Source organism: Labrus mixtus, chromosome 7, assembly GCF_963584025.1.
Source record: "Labrus mixtus chromosome 7, fLabMix1.1, whole genome shotgun sequence".
Classification (NCBI taxonomy): domain Eukaryota; kingdom Metazoa; phylum Chordata; class Actinopteri; order Labriformes; family Labridae; genus Labrus; species Labrus mixtus.
This window is the reverse complement of record NC_083618.1, coordinates 217501-235479: the sequence shown is the minus strand read 5'-3', so window position 1 is coordinate 235479 and position 17979 is coordinate 217501. Positions and strand designations below refer to the sequence as shown.

Genomic DNA, 17979 nt, shown 5'->3' with positions numbered 1-17979 from the left:
GGATACTGGCATTTGCTGAATTCAAGGTGGCGTCTTTTCAATTAGAGCCCAGTGAAATACCTTTTCAGCCCTTCGAGTGGCCCGGCGAACTGCAGCCAAAGAGGGCCCCGGCCGCATAATGATGCCTGGCACAATAGTTCTACTGTTCTCCAACCCGTTCCCAGGAAACGGCACAACATGCGCTATTGTGCACTGTGCTTTGCTGGCCAACCACGTTGCCTGGCTTTAGCCAGAGACACCGAGAGGCCTGGCTGTGCAGTGAAGCTCGCAGCAGCGTGGTTGGTAGGTTCATAGGGCTGCTCGATGAAGACCAGGGTTTATTCAGCTCACACTAGTTTGGTGTGTTTAAAATGATATCACACAAAGCTACTTTTAAAAGGGCAGGCTGTGAAGCGGAAGCAGCCTGAGGGAATAGGGTCAGTTGAGTGGTTGCCAGGAATGGTGGTACAGAAAACCCTGAGCATTGTTGCTCTGTTGAACCCTCCACAACGAAAAGGAAACCAAGAGCAAAGTGACAAGCAGAAAAATGGTGGCACAATGATGAGTAGAACTGGTTTGTAGCTGGTCCTAGCTGGTTCTTCTCCATTTATCTCAATGCTTAACCATTTGAATGTGTTCCTCCTCTGTGGCCCCCAACGTGCTCTCCATTATAGCCTCCAGTGCTGTTTATGCTGAGGAGCAAAGGAGGTCATTCAGCGACAGCCAGATAGGAGGCTTTGGTCGACGGCATCCAGGAGATACATGTCACGGGGGGCCTCACTGGGCCCCACAAGCCAGCATGGCAGCTAAGGCACCACAACAAGATACCCAGGAGGCCTGATGCACAGCCCAGTGTGTCACAGTTAACACAACGCTTTGTGTCCTGTGAGCAGGAGCTGTCAGCTGATGTATCAATTATTGATGGGGTTTGCCAAGACATCAATTCAATGTCAACTCTGTATTTTTACATTGTAGGGTTTGGTGTTTTTTTTGCTTTAGGTTACAACTGAAATAATTTGTTAGTCTTAAAGTCACTCAGAGCTTTTCAATTTAAGTGTTTAAATGCAAAAAACGATTTAATCTCTTTCTTTATTCAATAGCTGTGAAGAGAATTTTGTGTTGGTGCTTCATCTTGACATCTCTGTTGTCACCTTCCTCTGTCAGCATTCATATAGTGTTTACGAGTTCAGTCGCGTCCCGATTGGACCTAAAGGAAGACACAGACTCACTTGAGTGCCCTCAGGGTGGCCCCCTTTTTATCTCACCATATGTCTCCTACTGTTGAAAACACATTGCTCTTACCATTGCACGTGTCTGTCGATATCTGATTCAGTTTGACTCTCTACAATTATTCAATAAGGCTTCTTCATAACCATGTGTTTTCAAAATGTTAATGACGTTCTGAATCACCTCCAAGTTGCATCTACCAATGACTTTAGAGTTCTGCAGCTGATCCTAACTAATGACTCAAGAGTCAGATGTCAAATGTTAAAGTTATTTTAAATTCCTGCCTTTTACCTTCACTGTGTTGTCAGGGAATTATATTCAAATAAACAATGAACTTCTCTGTCTCTTGAAAAGGAAAGAATACATGTTTCATGACTGAATATTATTAGGGCCCGAAGCACTGACAAGTGCGTAGGACCCTCTTGGAATGCAAATGATTATTATTTTTATTCCGCCACTTTGCGGCCACTTTTGAGGGCCTGAACGTGCACGAAAACGCAGTAAAATTTGCACGGTCATCGGGTCCGGCGAAAAATGTGATATTTTGGCGTTTTTATGAACGAAGTTTGCAAATTAGCTCGACGGCGCCCCCTTTTGATTTTTACGAATAGGTTTTTTTGCCTACATACATTAATCTTTTTTACATGTTAGAGCAGGCCGAGACCTACAAGTCAGTGGAAGTCATTGTCTAATTTCAACAGGAAGTCCACTATGATTTTTTGAATGTCTAAAAAGTCCGTATTTTCACCATTTACAGGGTACCTGTTTGAAAGCATCCGTCCGAGAGCGTTTATCTGATCAATTCAAGTTTGGTGTCAAATGAAAGTAGACAAGTTGAAGAATAAAAGTTGTGCTCAAATCACAAGGTTTCGAAATAAGGCGTGGCCGTGGCGTGATGTCGTGTCGTTTGATGTCGTTTTTTGCATCACGCCAAAAACAGTAAATGCTTATAACTCTACTATGCAGTGTTCAATCATCACCAAAAAAATCATGCATGACAAAGAACCCACCCTGAACACATCCATGATTTAAATTTTTTGCTTAGTCACAGCGCCACCTGTTGACAACAGGAAGTTACTGCTTCTCAGTTAGCATTAGCCATTGCTACAAGGTAGCTCATTTCCCGCTCAGAATTGGTGGGGACTATTCAAACACCTTGGCCATACAACACTTTCAAGCTCAAACACCTACGTCCAACGCTCTCGCCATACGGATGCATCATTCGCCGTCAAACAGGAAGTGGTTGTAACTCTCATATACTTTGTCTGATCTTCCTCAAATTACACAGGTATAATCAGGGTTGGCCTCTGAACACACTGACATAACTATAGTCAACTTGAACCATAGTGCACCCTCCTGTAAGGAGTAAGTACTACATCCTATATACTTTGTCTGATCTACTTCAAATTACATAAGTATGATCAGGGTTGGCCTCTGAACACAGACATAACAATAGTCAACTTTAACCATAGCGCCCCCTACTGCAAGGAATAAGTACAACACAATGCTCAATTTGCTCCATATTTCATAGCTATCATGACAGTGCCAGCCTGAACTGCTCTACGTCAAAAGTTTCTGTGATCTTCATTACGTTGCCTATTTCAGCATACCATAGTACGACTTTTACACAAATCGGACTGCACGGCCTGCTGCTTAGCCATGTTCCGCTGCTGCTGCACTCGCGACACACCCCGACATGCACAGGGGTGCGAGGGCCCTTCATCACCGGTTGCGGTTTTAATTCTAATTGAGCCTTTCTTTTCTTTCACAGGTCCCTGCCTTAAAAATAAGAACTTCACTCTCCCAGAACTTCAAACATTGACATCAGACGTCTACACATTTCAAAAGGCTGATTATTACTGGAGCAGATATGAGTGAAGATAACCCAGCTGAGACGGTGGAAACTGCTCCTGCAGAGTCAAACGCTATTCCCAATGGAAAAGGCCTCGAACCTGGGGAGGAGATCACGGCATCCGCGAAGACACCCCCTGCAGCAGATGCTGAAAAGTAAGTTTACTTCTTCTTAATACTTTACATGTTGATCTCTAAGGAACATATTCTTAATTCTTCTTTTGAGATTGGTTGTTATTGTGGCAGGAAATTAAGAATCACCTTTGACTTCTATTGCTTTGTTATCCTTATAATGAGATCAATTAAGATCAGCATCTCGTTTTATCTCATGTGAAGCATCTTGACAGTTTCGTAATCTCAGTGAGTGTCAGGTCTCAAAACCTCTCCAAATATAAAATACTTGATATGCAAAAAGCCACCAGGGAAAGACATAGTGCATAGGATTTTTGTTTAATATATGCCATTTTAATATTTTCCATTTTGTTTACCATGAGAAAATCAAACCAGGGATCTCTTTCGTTTTAACGTCCTCTGTACACATACTGAAATTATTCAAGCGAGGGATTCTCCGTATAGTTGTCGTCTTAATGTGTCACTTTCAGCCCTTGCTTGTTCTCCCTCAGGCATCAAAACACATTACAGACTGTGTGGTAACACAACTTCAAGGGAAATGAATGTCATTGCATGTGCCTGGCTGATTATTAAGACATTACCTCTGTGGAGGTATCCATTCAACATATTTACTCAGAAATCCGTTTTCTTTTTGCTGTCACATTCAGGTTCAAAAGCTCACATTCTGATATAATGTTTTACTGCTGTGCTCATGGTTGTTAACTGGATATATATATGTAAATCATCTCTCTTCTCAACATCTTTGATAATCCATTAGCAACAATAAAACAAAGCTAATACCAGCATTCAACCACTTCAGCTCACATTTTATTAGCAATATATTAACTAGCTTATGAAAGGCTAGCTAGGTATGTGTGTCTTGTCTGTTGTATTATGCAACACTACCAAGGGCTATTAATAAATCATTAACACTAAAATTATCTTTTTAAGCAATGGGGAAATTATAATTATTTGTCAGATACCTACATTTTTACAACATATAACCTGGAACAGAAGTATGTCATTATAACAGCATTTGACCTTCCAATCCTGAGCATGACATCAGAGAGAAATGCCTGCTTATGCTCATAAAAAAAGCAGGTAATTATACGTGAGTCATGATGGTGATTGTGTCACTCTTCTTCTGCCTGGGCTGGAAGTCCATGCTGGTAGGCAGCATTGCTTTAACTGCAAAGACTGTGTGTCCATTCATCTCTCTGTGTAATGTACCTCCTACATGCACTCTGATTGTGCTATCATGTGTGCTTCATATTGGAGTGGGCTTAAATGCCTCATTATCATGTCACTGGTTTTCTATCGATATATTTGTGTCTTCTTTTCTATGTAATGGATGGTTTAATTAAAATATCTCTCCAGGGTTTAGACAATCATTTATAGATGGTCACCTCGCTGTATTATATTATGACTGAGCGTGTTGTTTTTCCACTTTGTGCTCTTGTTGGGTGATGGATGGCATCTCTCTACACTGCTTGTAGGGAAACTGTACCAAATAGTGCCCAGAATGCTAGGTATGTATGCTGTAATAATGAGCAGTTCCAGAGTTGTGACCTTGGTAAAAATCAGAAGCCAAAATGTTCAGAAGCCTGTTTTAGAGTTTGTCTTGTCCTTTTTGTTTCCATGGTACTTTTAATTCTAGCTCTTTAACAATATTTCTTTGCATTAGTCCACACAGAACTGAGAACACAGAAGCCAACCTCCCAGAGAGCCAGGAGTTCCTCTCAGGCGTTGACGACAAGAAGACCCCACAATTTACAGATGTAAGCTCAAACACAGCATATTCTGAATGGTATCGGACATTACGTGCCTATACTTTCAGGTACTGTTAGATGAACAAAAAAAGTTTATTTTTTCTCCTCTGTCTTGCATCGGCCTTAGTTCGAAGGGAAAACCTCGTTTGGGATGTCCGTCTTCAACCTGGGCAATGCAATCATGGGAAGTGGAATCCTAGGACTGGCCTATGCCATGGCCAACACGGGGGTCGTCCTGTTTCTGTAAGTAATTCATATGATACATCTGATACAACAACATTGGAGTAGCATTATTTTTGATATATCACGACTCACTGATGTGAACCAGCTACAGGGATGTCTGTCAGGAAAATGGTGTCATAACAAAGCTCTGCCGTCATTACTCCTTTGAACCAACACATTGCATCTGTAAACACGTATTATTATTAAGTATCCCAGTGTGTGAGTTCACGTTGCATTACGGTGTTGCAGAATACAGAGAGGGAGCTTGAGAGAGCACACAGCAGGAGCCCCACATACACACATGCTCAGGCATCTACACACACACACAGCTCAGCACTTTCCCTCCATTACGCCTCTATCACTACCTCTGATGGCGGATCAGGGGTGGAGTGACTCCGCCCCACCATTCTGCCTCTGTTTTTAACACATTGCACACAAGGCGTCACAGAGGCGTTAGTATTCCCCCTTCAAATGCTAATCTGTTACAGCCAACAGTCAACTGCAGCTTCCAATCTGATCATTTATCTTTTGATATAGACTTTTTTTTTACAGTTTTTTAAGATTTTGTTGCACTGCAGTTTTTTTTAGCTATCTGCAGCAAGTTATCTCCATGCCACTTCAAATGATCACAGTGAGGAGCAGACTAGTGAATCCACTGCGTTGTATTTCCCCATGTGGAGGCAGAAAAAGATAGTGTAGCCTTGTTTTTGAAAATGACGTGTGTCAAAAAATGTCTTCATATGGTCTCAAAATCTTGCTGAACTTTTCTATAAAGCCTTTTCACAGCAAGTATTCTCCTGAGGTAGAGAAGCTATTTGTCAACCCCTGTTTAAAAGCAGGAAGACAAGTGTTTTCTTATCGTTAAAGTCTGATGTAGGTCTTAAAGCTATGACCATTTCAAACATTATAGAGACCATTTATTGTATTTTTTTTAAAGAATTTATATGTTATATAAACTGACCTATATACTGCACTTGTTTGGGCCTGTTTTCTGTGATGGATTAACAGACATTTGTGTCTCTAGTGAGTATGATATCATGAGGCTGTATCCAGAACTGACTTTGAGCTCTATTGAAAAGAGAAACAAGCTACCAGACTTAAGCTACATAGACAATGCTAGGAGCTATCATTGGTGGTAGATTTATGATCTTTCAACATGTTTGTTCAACAAAATGCTGAATATACCAGGCCATATCCTTTAAAGCTTGTAGACAATCGAAGAGCTTGTTTAAGGAAATTCTCAATATTTCACAGTTACTATCCTATAACTGAAAAAAAATCATCATTCTAAGACTTAGTGTGCCTGAGTCTGCTGCCATCAGAGGGAACAGATAGCCTAGTGTGCTAAATATTACTCATGTGTCCTCTCATCATATCAGCCAGTGGGCATAGTTTACATTTTTGTTGGCTGGATTCTGCATATGATGAAGCTATGGGGTGAAAAACTCCTCAGAGTTGATGCTAGTATAAGATTTAATTGATGGGCTTTCAAAGCTTTACATGCCCATTAAAGTCCTACATGCATGTAGGACTTTAAAAAATAATCAGGGTGTTTGTAGGGTGTTAGCAACATCAACGCTTTCCCCTCCTCGTCTTTTTCGTCTTTTGTTTTGACACATCCTCCTGATGGTGCTAGATTGTAAGGTGTCTGGTGCTGAAGGTGGCTGTGCTAAGGATTTTCAGCTCTACCATAACCCTCTCAGTATAACTTTTCTTTGAAAATGAAGGAAGCATAATTTATTTATCAAAAGATCTTTGTATCTCTTGTTTGTATCTCTTGGCTTGTTTTAAGTTGATTTGTTGCTTTGGTGGAAAAATGTCATGACTTCTCCCCTTTGTATGCTTCAAGCAAACAAACTCTACAACAGAGATGTGAAATCATATTACCATTAGCACTCAAGATTCAAATCAATGTAGGAGAAATATGTGTTTGAATTTTAAACAGCTGACATGATATATAATTAGAGGAAGTTGTTTTCAGATGCTGTCAGGTCTGCAGGGTTTTCCCTTTCTAAAGCTCCTTAGCGGGAGCTGAGTTGTGTGACTGTTGGTTTTCAAGCTGTCTGGACTGGTTGAACCCAGTGTCACCCAACACCAGGGTCTTTGACACTTGGCTAGACAGGAGCCCAAATGACGTTGAGCTGATTATGTTTTACTCTGATGAACACACGCTATCGCGTGCAAATTAATATTACGTGACTGACCACAACAAAGAGTGTAAAGGCTGTCACTGTGAGAATATCTGCTGGAAATTGTTTCAAACAATAGTGTTACTACAGGCAGGGTCAGTGTGGCATATTTGGCAAAGTAAAACAGGCATTGTTTCTGTGTTCCACATTGCACTCCCAGGCTGGTGATGGCCTTGAACAAAATATCATCTTTTTTTTTTGGCAAAGCATGGTGTCATTATGAACCTAAGGTTCTGCTCCTAAAGGGGACAGAAGAGCTGATAATGCAGGGGCCATGTTTTCTCAAACACAGAGAAGTACACAAAGAGAATGTAGTAATGGCTGTTACTGCAATAGGAATGACCTGCTGGAGAAAACACACTGTTTTCTTTTAAAGTCACTTTTAAAATCAAATTCAAATAGCACGTGTTATGTTTTTGAAGATATTTTATCAACTGTTGAAATAAATGTAACTCATACTTTTGACCTGAAAGAGAGTACTAGTTGAATGTAAAGCATAATATTGCAATATTTTGTCCGGCAATATTATAGCTCTACACAAGCGTATTCATCGTATTTATAATATACATTTGTATGGTCATTTTTTAAAACACACCAGACTTTTTAAATGTTGACAAAGGGGCCTTACCTCTTTTTGTTTGTTAAGTTCCAGACGTGTGTACACATGTTGGCTTTGGTTATTATTGAGTATTATATTGTATACTGAATTGCAGTTTTAGTAAGTCAGGTAAAGATTAGGTGTAGTTTATCTTGTTTCATAAAACAGATGTTTGGTGACATGATTTTTTTTTTCTTTTAAAAAAAGAAATGGATGAATAACCTGCTTATCTCAATATTTAAAAAATTAGATATCAGTTCATGCCTTAAACATCACAATAACTTAATATCATCTGACCTATGGTGAGTCTCACACTGCTAGTTCAGGTTTTGCATTTCATATTTTTGGTAGAAATGCATCATGTTTCCGTTTGGCTTACAGCCCCGTGTGTCATTTCGCACAGATTGTGTTGGCGGCTGTAGAGGCTCCAGCGGGTCAGTGCCCCGGGAGCAGGTAGGAATGCAGTGGGGTGGAAAGCTATTAGCAAAGCTACGGTGACCCAAGTGTGTCAGTCTGACTGTCTGTCTGTCAGGAGATCTGTTCACCCACTGTCACTTGACTGACTAAATCCTCCACTGCAAGTCAAACCAGCATTCTTCCACAAGGTCTGAAAAATGCCAAACAAAAAAGAAAGAGAAAAAAAAAACAACCTCACTGGCCAACTGTTGATGTCAGGATGAAAGACGTGCTGTCTGGCTTTTCCTAAAAGCAGAAGGAATGGAGAGAGTGTGTGAGAGAGAACGTTAGTGTCGCCAGCAGTAACAGCGACCAGTAAGAAAATAGGAAACGGTTGGAATGAGGTGGACGTGGTCAGGGTGAGTTAGCAGACCAGCGACTCATTCACAAATCTTCCTAATGCTTGGGGTACTAACGAACATCACTGACATTTTTCATTTGACATACCTTTAAAAACATCTGTTAAATACAAGTAGGAAATGTAACATGTGCATCTTTAAAGACAATAAAACACTGTTAGTGGACAGCACTATGGCTCTATAGCATTTCAGGCTCAAACAGGCCCAAATACAACGAGCCATAACTGTGTCCCCTTTTAAAAGGTCGACCATATGATCCCCCCAAACCATTACAAAGCTGAGAAGAAAGTGCCATATAACGGCTCTGACCCTATGGTCAGAGTGAGGGGGAAAATCTAACTAGTGCAAAAACGGTCCATGAAATACCTAAACCATACTTTTTTCATTTCTCACTTTGGTAAAAGGAAAAATAATGGTTCTTCAGAACTCTTTAAAATGCTTACAGTTTTCAATCATGAATTCCTCAGTATGCTATATCAGCAGCATCTTAATGTACCAGGATTTGTTTTGTGTGTGAGGCCACAAATTCAAATAGCACGTGTTATGTTTTTGAAGATATTTTATCAACTGTTGAAATAAATGTAACTCATACTTTTGACCTGAAAGAGAGTACTAGTTGAATGTAAAGCATAATATTGCAATATTTTGTCCGGCAATATTATAGCTCTACACAAGCGTATTCATCGTATTTATAATATACATTTGTATGGTCATTTTTTAAAACACACCAGACTTTTTAAATGTTGACAAAGGGGCCTTACCTCTTTTTGTTTGTTAAGTTCCAGACGTGTGTACACATGTTGGCTTTGGTTATTATTGAGTATTATATTGTATACTGAATTGCAGTTTTAGTAAGTCAGGTAAAGATTAGGTGTAGTTTATCTTGTTTCATAAAACAGATGTTTGGTGACATGATTTTTTTTTTCTTTTAAAAAAAGAAATGGATGAATAACCTGCTTATCTCAATATTTAAAAAATTAGATATCAGTTCATGCCTTAAACATCACAATAACTTAATATCATCTGACCTATGGTGAGTCTCACACTGCTAGTTCAGGTTTTGCATTTCATATTTTTGGTAGAAATGTATCATGTTTCCGTTTGGCTTACAGCCCCGTGTGTCATTTCGCACAGATTTGTTTTGTGTGTGAGGCCACAGCCTCATTCACAGCCGATCTCACCTGCATTTATACGGCTGAACATCTGAGTGAACCAAAGAAATGTAGACTCCAATGTAACATCCCTTGCTCTCATAGTTCAGTTTAGTTTAGTCTAGAAACCCATGCTGAAAAGCTTGTAGTTCTTCCATCTCACCAATTCCGTTAGTGACGGTGCTGGTGCTGCAAGAAAGCAGATTTCTCTTCACTGCAGAATCACACCCCAGAGAGGAAAAACACAGTATAAGTTGTGTCTTACCATGTACCTAACGTAGACAGAGGGACATTTCCTAAAATAGCAGAAATTGTTGGATTTAAATCAGGATCTACCCAGCCCCTTTCTTAAGCAGACTTTGAACTCTATATGTTAATTAGAAAAATTCTCCATTCTCACTAAAAACATGAGCCTGTGATGTTCCACATAGCTCCTCATTACGTCTATGATTGCAAACATTTTGTTTTCCATGAAGTCCCTGTAAACAATATATATTTCACAGTCAGTAAATCATATTCAAGTGCACATTATGTTAAACTGATTTAGGTCATTTTCAGGATGATTGTCAATATGATCCAACGTTGATCATCTCAGGAATATTAAGATGGGTAGGTATGAGGCTTTGCCGTTCTCATCTCAAGTCGTTTTTACTGAGAGAGACATACTGTAGTAGAATCAATTTTCTGAGTGGATAACAATTGTTCAAGGAGCCCAAAATGGAGAAAGCCAAAGATGAGAGAGAAAAGATAATAAGTTGTTTCAGAAAGAGAACATGAGTCAACAGAGAGAGAATGATTGCAGTCCTCTTTGAGGAGACAACACTTTTACATAAACTGTTGTGGTGACTGAAGTGGGTTATTCCAGCCTGGAGGAACAAAGACGAGAAGATTAATGTGTATAAAGGATTTTCCTCATTCTGTCAATCTCAGCAGTGCAATGGAACCGTTTCTCTTGGACGTGTCCATCTGGTCTGCGTGTGATTACTTAGTGTGGCAGAGGGCAGAGGCGCTGACAGTGCAGCATCCTTAGCTCAGCATGAGTAACAATTAAAGGGGTAAAGAAGAGCCACAGGGACTCTGTTCTTTCCAACACAATCTGTGCACTGGTATGCAGACAATGTATGGCTGTGCTGCAGCTGTGTCAATAATGTACATGTACAATGTAAATCAATATTTCCTTGGTGTTTTTTCCTAGTAAAAGAAGTGTCAGTAATCATGTTTTTACGTGTGTTTCAGGGTACTTCTAACAGTGGTGGCGGTCCTCTCCTCATATTCCATCCATTTACTGCTTAAGTTATCTGGCATTGTAGGTATGTATGTGACTGTCAATGTGCATGAAAATATATTGTTGATTGGATTTAAAGCAAAAAACAAGTTCTCTTCAATTGGTTTTAAAACCTCCTTAACACTGTCATGTCATTTGCCCTTGCTTTTCAAAAAGTTAATTTCACCTCCCATCTTTATTCCAAAAAAGTAAAAATGGTGGTTTTACAGAATAGGAGTACACACAGAATATGAACAGAACAAACAATTAAGAAATACGTAGACCTGGATAAATAGAATGGTAAATAAATACCTGTACCACTCAGCCAGTCAATGCGGTGAGCTGATACCATAAGAAAAAAGAATCAGTTGGTTTCAGGTGAATTACTTAGTGAGAACTAGAATCAACATCAGTGTGATGCTAGAAAACAGTGAAATGTTAGTAAGAGCTAGCTTGTTCTTTCACCAATATTATAGAAAATTATCCTAATTAAACAAATAAAAAAACACAGGAAGTAGTGCTTCCTGGACTCAAAACAATTAAAGTCTGAGGTTCTCCTTGGCTTGGGATACATGCAGTTATGGAAAACAAGAAAAACTCCAACATACTCTCTTTTAGAATAATTACAAATTCCATTATTTTCACAGCAGCTGTTATGTAGACTCTTAAAAAAGCCAATAAATGCTTCAGTGTAGGTACCACAGTAGGTATCAGAAAGTATAAAATAGCACCAGAATGTCACTGAAAACACGGTGGCTTAGTGGCTACTCGTGGCCTGTGGTCTGAACTTTGGTGAAGGATGGTGTCATCTGCATAACGGGCACATTTAAGATTACTGGAGTAAAGGGTGTCTTTAGTGTTTAATGGAGAGGGGGTGGGATTAGATACATTCACACTTCTTCCCACTCCTTTTCCAACATGTAACAACACATTTCTGTTGTATTATGCACTATTCTTTTGTGGGTTTTATTGTTTTGTTTTTGCCTTGGAAAAAAAGAAAAGTTCAAAATAAAGACTTCAATCAATCAATCAATCAATCAATCAGTCACTCAATAGTCCATGAACTGCTACACAATGAGCCTTTCAGTTTCTTTATAATCCTGCACCTTGTTGAACATGTTTCTTTGTCTCAGGTATTCGTGCATATGAGCAGCTGGGCCAAAGGGCCTTTGGGACTGCAGGGAAGATGGCCGCGGGTATAGCCATCACGCTGCAGAACATTGGAGGTGAGGTAACACTTAGACACACAAACACACAAATAAATATACCTTTAAAAAGGTCTTTGGGTTCCTTGTTGCTGGGGATTAACATGTGCATGCTTTCATTGTTTAACTGATCAAAATATCCTGCTTGATCTACTTAAAATAAATGAAGAAACTTTTTCCTTTTGTCAGATTATTATTCATCCAGCATGACAAGTTTGTATATGAAGTTTCATTTTGTGCTTTGGAAGTAATTATAAGTCACGTAACTTTTTAAACATGAATCAACTTAAACAAAGGACTTGAAATATCTATGACTGATTGCTCTGGATATGAACAGTGTTGAAAATACAGCAATATCATTGATTTTCTTTTGTTGATTTGCCTCAGAAGGGAAAATGCTCTTTATTATTCTATCTGGTTTGACTGTGCTGTCTTTTACTTTCAACAATAACATCCACTTCAAAAATTGATACATCCTACTGTGTCATTGTTATCACAGATTGATTTATGCTACATTGACATGGGCTCAGATTTCTTACTTTTTCTTGCTACACTCAGTGATCAGAGTGTTTCTATGTGTTTCTATGTCCACAGCCATGTCCAGTTACCTGTACATAGTCAAGTATGAGTTTCCCTTGGTCATCCAGGCCTTTCTGAGGGTCGACAAACCTGCAGGGTGAGTGATCACTGTATGAGAAAAAGTTCTCTTGCATACTACATCACAGTGACTACAGATCCACAAGTGAATGTGATGTCTTTACATCTGTCTGTATGAGCAAATGATTGGCTTTAGACATGCAAATACTTCAGTGACTTCAATCAAAAGAACGTCTTGTAAGTCCCCTTTGTTTAAAGCACTCACTGTTAGTGATGGTACTAGTAATTGTTGCTGAAATCTACAACAAGCACATCATTGCCAGCAAATGAATCAGAAATTCAATGTGGCAGAAACTGATGGATAGACTTACACTGAAGCTTGATGAATTGATAATGTTTTAAAAAGGGATTTAGGTAATGGCTGGACTGACTTCATCCTGCACACAGCAGGGAGGAAGAGAAAGTTTACGAATTTGGTTGTTGCTTAAGAGAAGTGGAATATTGTTCCCTGCAACTCTGCATCCTGCAGTATAAGGGGGGGGGGGGGGGGGGGGGGGGTTGGCAGACTCAACTACTATCAACTCTTACTGGTCTTTAGAGAGGGCACACTGAATTTTAAATATCGTGACAAGCTGTTGCTGAAAAGACTGCAAATCAGGATTATCGACAAATAGTCATATATGAAACACCATTGTTGTTGGCATGTGTTCTACCGCCATTACAAAGTCATTCACTTCAGCACAATATGCTTTTATTTTTCACATCAGCATCATTTTACCTCCACTGTAAGAGTTGTGCGGCCTACTGCTGCTCTGAATGTACGGAGCAGCTGGCGTGTGAACAGCTGTGATAGTGACCCTGGAGGAGGAGAGCAGCACGGCCACAGAGAAGCGCACACATCCAATCACAGCGAGACTCCACGGCTGAAAATGTAAACCGTGGGATATCACTGGCCGGTGCAGGTGGCTGCAGAGACAAACAACACTCACTTCCTTGGGTGGGATTTTGAGCGCGCTAGTTACCCTTTTACACGTTAACCCTTACCCCAGTTAGCGTGTCTTTTTACCTACTTTTTTAGTTGTCAGATAAGTTCATGTGCAATGTGCATGCATGACACAATTACACAATTGGGTATTAATTTGCTCAGAGTTTCAAGAAAATTAATCCACAATGTACAGCCAAGTTTTACATTTAGCTGCTTCTTCCAAATGTTACAACAGAGATGATTAAAGACAACCCACTTCTAGCTTTCTAGCATGTTTGTTTGTACAGTTGTTTGTTGTAGTCTACAGTCTATAAAGAGTTGATGTTCTTTGACAGCATGCCCACATTGATTTCTGGTGTCAGCTCTATTTGCTCAGTGTAGCAGTGCTTGGTGCTGTTGGCCATGGTCAGCAGTCACTGTTAATTGCAAATGACAGACTAGATTGTCCCAGTGGCATTTCATCTTGTCAGAGGGTGTGTGTTTATTTTGATCAACCGCACAGAGGAGGGAAAATATAACAGACACCTTTCTATCACATCTAAAAGACAAGAAAAGTACTACTTCATCATTTGAACACAATTATAATCCAGTGACAGTGCTTATAGTTGAGGGTTAAAATTAATGACTGCATACAGAGTTTAGATTTTCACTTCATCATTGCATCAGTAATTCTGTATTTTATTGATAGAGAAATAAAGTGAAGAATTATCTGTGTTTATTGCATTTGTAAGAAGTAATCTAAAGTCAGACAAGAAATAATCAATATTATAAAATAAAACATTTAGAAATTCCATTTTATGAGTAAACAATGCAACTCCTCACTGACTGGAGGGACTCTGCAGGTGCTGAAGCTCGTTTCTTTTTTTTCTTTTTTCACTGTACACACAGAAGCAGTTTGCATATCAAGTTCACTCTCATTTTTTGTGATTTTTTGTAAGTATGTTTTTTGGGCATTTTTGCCTTATTGGATAGGACAGATGAAGACGAGGACTATAGCTTCTTCACATGTGGCGCGACATAACCGCTCGGCCATTAGCACTCTATTATTTGTGTTATTTTAGTTGATTCTGAATCTCTGTGTTTGTAAAAAACACAGAGATTCACGTTTGTGTGTGCGTGCATTAGTGATGGAGAGATATTGTGTCCCTGGACCAGATGGCTGAAGGGCAGGATGACAACGGGATAGATGAGTTCTTTTTTGAGATGTGTGTGTTTCCCTCTGTGTGTATTTGCGTGTGTGTAGTAGCCAGCAGATGTTGCATCTCTGCAGCGTCTCCCACCTGACAGAGGGCAAGAAATTAATCGCCCCCACTGTGTTGATCTAAAAATAGCCTAATGAGGTTTGTTTGGTATGCATAGCTGTGCAATAGACAGTTACATGTGTTGTTTCAATGAAGTGTGTGTGTCAAACATTTTGCCATAATCCCCATCATTCAGTGTTTCTAGTTTGGCAGTGGAGTGTTACTACTCAACATTGGCACAATGTTTGTCTTGCGTGTTGTTCCTCCTCCCACATGGGTTTCCTCTGGGTGCTCTAGTTTACACCAGCAGTCTAAACACATTAGGTTGATTGGTAACTTTAGTTTACCTGTAGGTGTGAATGTGAAAGTGTCCTGTGATTGGCTGGTGACCTGCCAGTGTGCACCCTGCCTCCTGCTGGGAATGTCTATAAATACCACAGTATATAATGATGATAATGATGCATAGTGTATCTGAGCAGTTTGGGCAATGCTGCAAAACAACAAGATTGGTTTAAGTCAGACATCACTTTTTCTACTGGTGTATTTATATTTTTTAACAAAAACATGTTTTCATATGGTTATTTCCTGTATATCATGTATGGATGCTTTCATTAAATATGAGTATCCTTCATTAAGAGTATGCTTGGGATGTACTGTCTGCCATTCTGTTATCTAGTAGGTCATATCCTCAGTTTGTGATAAGGGACCACATATGTTTTTTTTTAAAAGTCTTGAAATGTGTTTATTTGACTTAATAATTATTCTTTCATACAAGATTCAACCATTCAATTTAAGTTGATCTTATTTCAATGTTCCCAAATGGAAAATAGATCACAAACACCAACAGAACACCATCTCAGTCAACTTGTTCTAACATGCAACAAACATGGAGGGAGCAAACAAACTTATTTTTTCCACTCTAGATATTGATTTTTTTGTTGTTGCTGTAAATAGAAGTACCTGGCGAAGTCTCTGAGGTATAGAATCATTCTGAGTCAGTATGTTTGCTTTTTCCACCATGTGCTCCTCATTTTGTAGCTGTTCACATACTTTTCTCCTGTTTCTTCTCAATCAATACCTGACACGGTGCAAACGCTTAGCAGAATTGAGATTGAGAGGAGTGTTTGAGCAGAGTAATTTAGAATCAATACATTTAATTCTCTGTGTCCTTCTGCTTCTCTGCAGTGAATGGTATCTGAATGGGAACTACCTTGTGATCATAGTATCTATTGCAGTCATACTACCACTGGCTCTCATGAAACAGCTAGGTAAGTAATGTGATAACGTTCTTACAGGAGGTAACCTATCTGTTCACTTCATACATCCTGTGTTCACTCAGCCACTTAAAGCTTTAAAATGAATGCTTTGGCTGCATTTAGCTGAAATGATATTGAAACAGTTGCAAAAGTGAAGAAGAGTAATAAAGTCAGTCAAATGAATCAGTTTATTACTATATTTACTTTAAATTGGCCTAAATTAGCTTACAGGTGAGGCCCAATACACCTCTTAGTGTACTGAATTAAACTGTATGAAGGACTCATCAGTCAAATTTAGCATTTGAAGACAACAAAATGTGTTTTCTCTTCTTCTGAAAGTAACAAGATTCTGCTTTAAACGAGTTACGAGGTCAAACTAAGCACAAAAATGTAAAGCTCTTAAATCCAGATCGTAACACTTTTGGACTTTGGGGGAATTGGTCTTTAATTATTGTTGATACATTTTGGTATCTATCTGATCTCTGTGGGGATTTTCTCTGCGTGGCTGCTTACTTTTTCTAAAATTCCTGCAGTCCCTTGGACTTGCTCAAGGACACTACATCAACAGAGAAATATGTGTACCAACAGAGGCTTGAACCTTGGTCTTAATGATTGAATAACACATTTCTAAATAACCTGCAAATTGTGATGGCCTCCTTTCCAACTCTGAAATTCCCCCCTCTGCTCTTTACACTGTATTAAGACCTTCAGGGGGGGATTGCAAAGATTTTAAATCCACACATGGATTCTAAAGTGTTTATTTAATTACATTACATAAATTCCCATGTATGAACCATGTTACTGAGATGTCCCCTGATACCTTCACTGTGTGAATTCAGGGGCAAAAATGACAAAATGTTTTTAGCTCTTGTAGCACAAGGACGTTTCCAATGTGTTCTTAAAGTTTGCTGGAGTGTCGGTCTGAATCACAGCGCTCCAGACAAGAAACTCTGTGAAACCTGACAGATGGAAAGAAGAAAGAAACCAGGAAAGCCAAGCTGAAAATGAGAAAAGGAGGCCTATTGGCTGACCTCTTGTGAGAGTTCAGTCTCCTGCTGAGACATCAAAGACAAGTCCTCCAAAGAACGTACAGCAGAAGAAAAAGCTGCTCTCCGTCACCAGAGATTAGTCATTTGAGTTGAGCAGTTCAGGCAGATATTATACAGAGCACATTATAATATGATGAGATGTGTAATATGAGTAATATATCGAAGATAAATGCTAATGTAGCGTTTGTCTTTTAGGATACCTGGGATACACCAGTGGCTTCTCCCTGAGCTGCATGGTTTTCTTCCTCATTTCGGTATGTTCTCTCTTTTTTAAAAGAAACATTGAAACATGTGTTAACTACACTTCATTCTTCTGCTTTTTGGTTCTTGTCTGTTGGTAGAAATATCAAGCAGAATATTAAAAGTCTCAGTCTAGAATTAGTTTTTTTTTCCACCTTCCCTCCACCTCTTTAGTATTCCCTGCTCTCCCTACTCAATGCCATAGACTAATGTTTGCACGCTGCGGTTCC

The 17979-nt window shown here is 39.4% G+C and overlaps 1 protein-coding gene across 2 annotated transcripts in view; it reads left to right on the top strand.

Annotated features, from left to right (window-relative positions):
- Nucleotides 1–17979, top strand: part of LOC132977371 (sodium-coupled neutral amino acid transporter 3-like) — a 48837-nt gene that overhangs the window by 21213 nt on the left and 9645 nt on the right. Inside the window, exons 2-10 of one of the 2 annotated variants that reach the window (XM_061041895.1) lie at nt 2978–3213; nt 4665–4697; nt 4853–4946; nt 5065–5180; nt 11149–11222; nt 12310–12402; nt 12976–13057; nt 16390–16472; nt 17705–17763. In XM_061041895.1, the coding sequence (XP_060897878.1) occupies nt 3077–3213; nt 4665–4697; nt 4853–4946; nt 5065–5180; nt 11149–11222; nt 12310–12402; nt 12976–13057; nt 16390–16472; nt 17705–17763 (771 nt within the window). In that variant the 5' untranslated portion in view covers nt 2978–3076. The remainder of the gene's footprint in view (nt 1–2977; nt 3214–4664; nt 4698–4852; nt 4947–5064; nt 5181–11148; nt 11223–12309; nt 12403–12975; nt 13058–16389; nt 16473–17704; nt 17764–17979) is intronic. The other variant, XM_061041896.1, reaches the window with a different exon arrangement.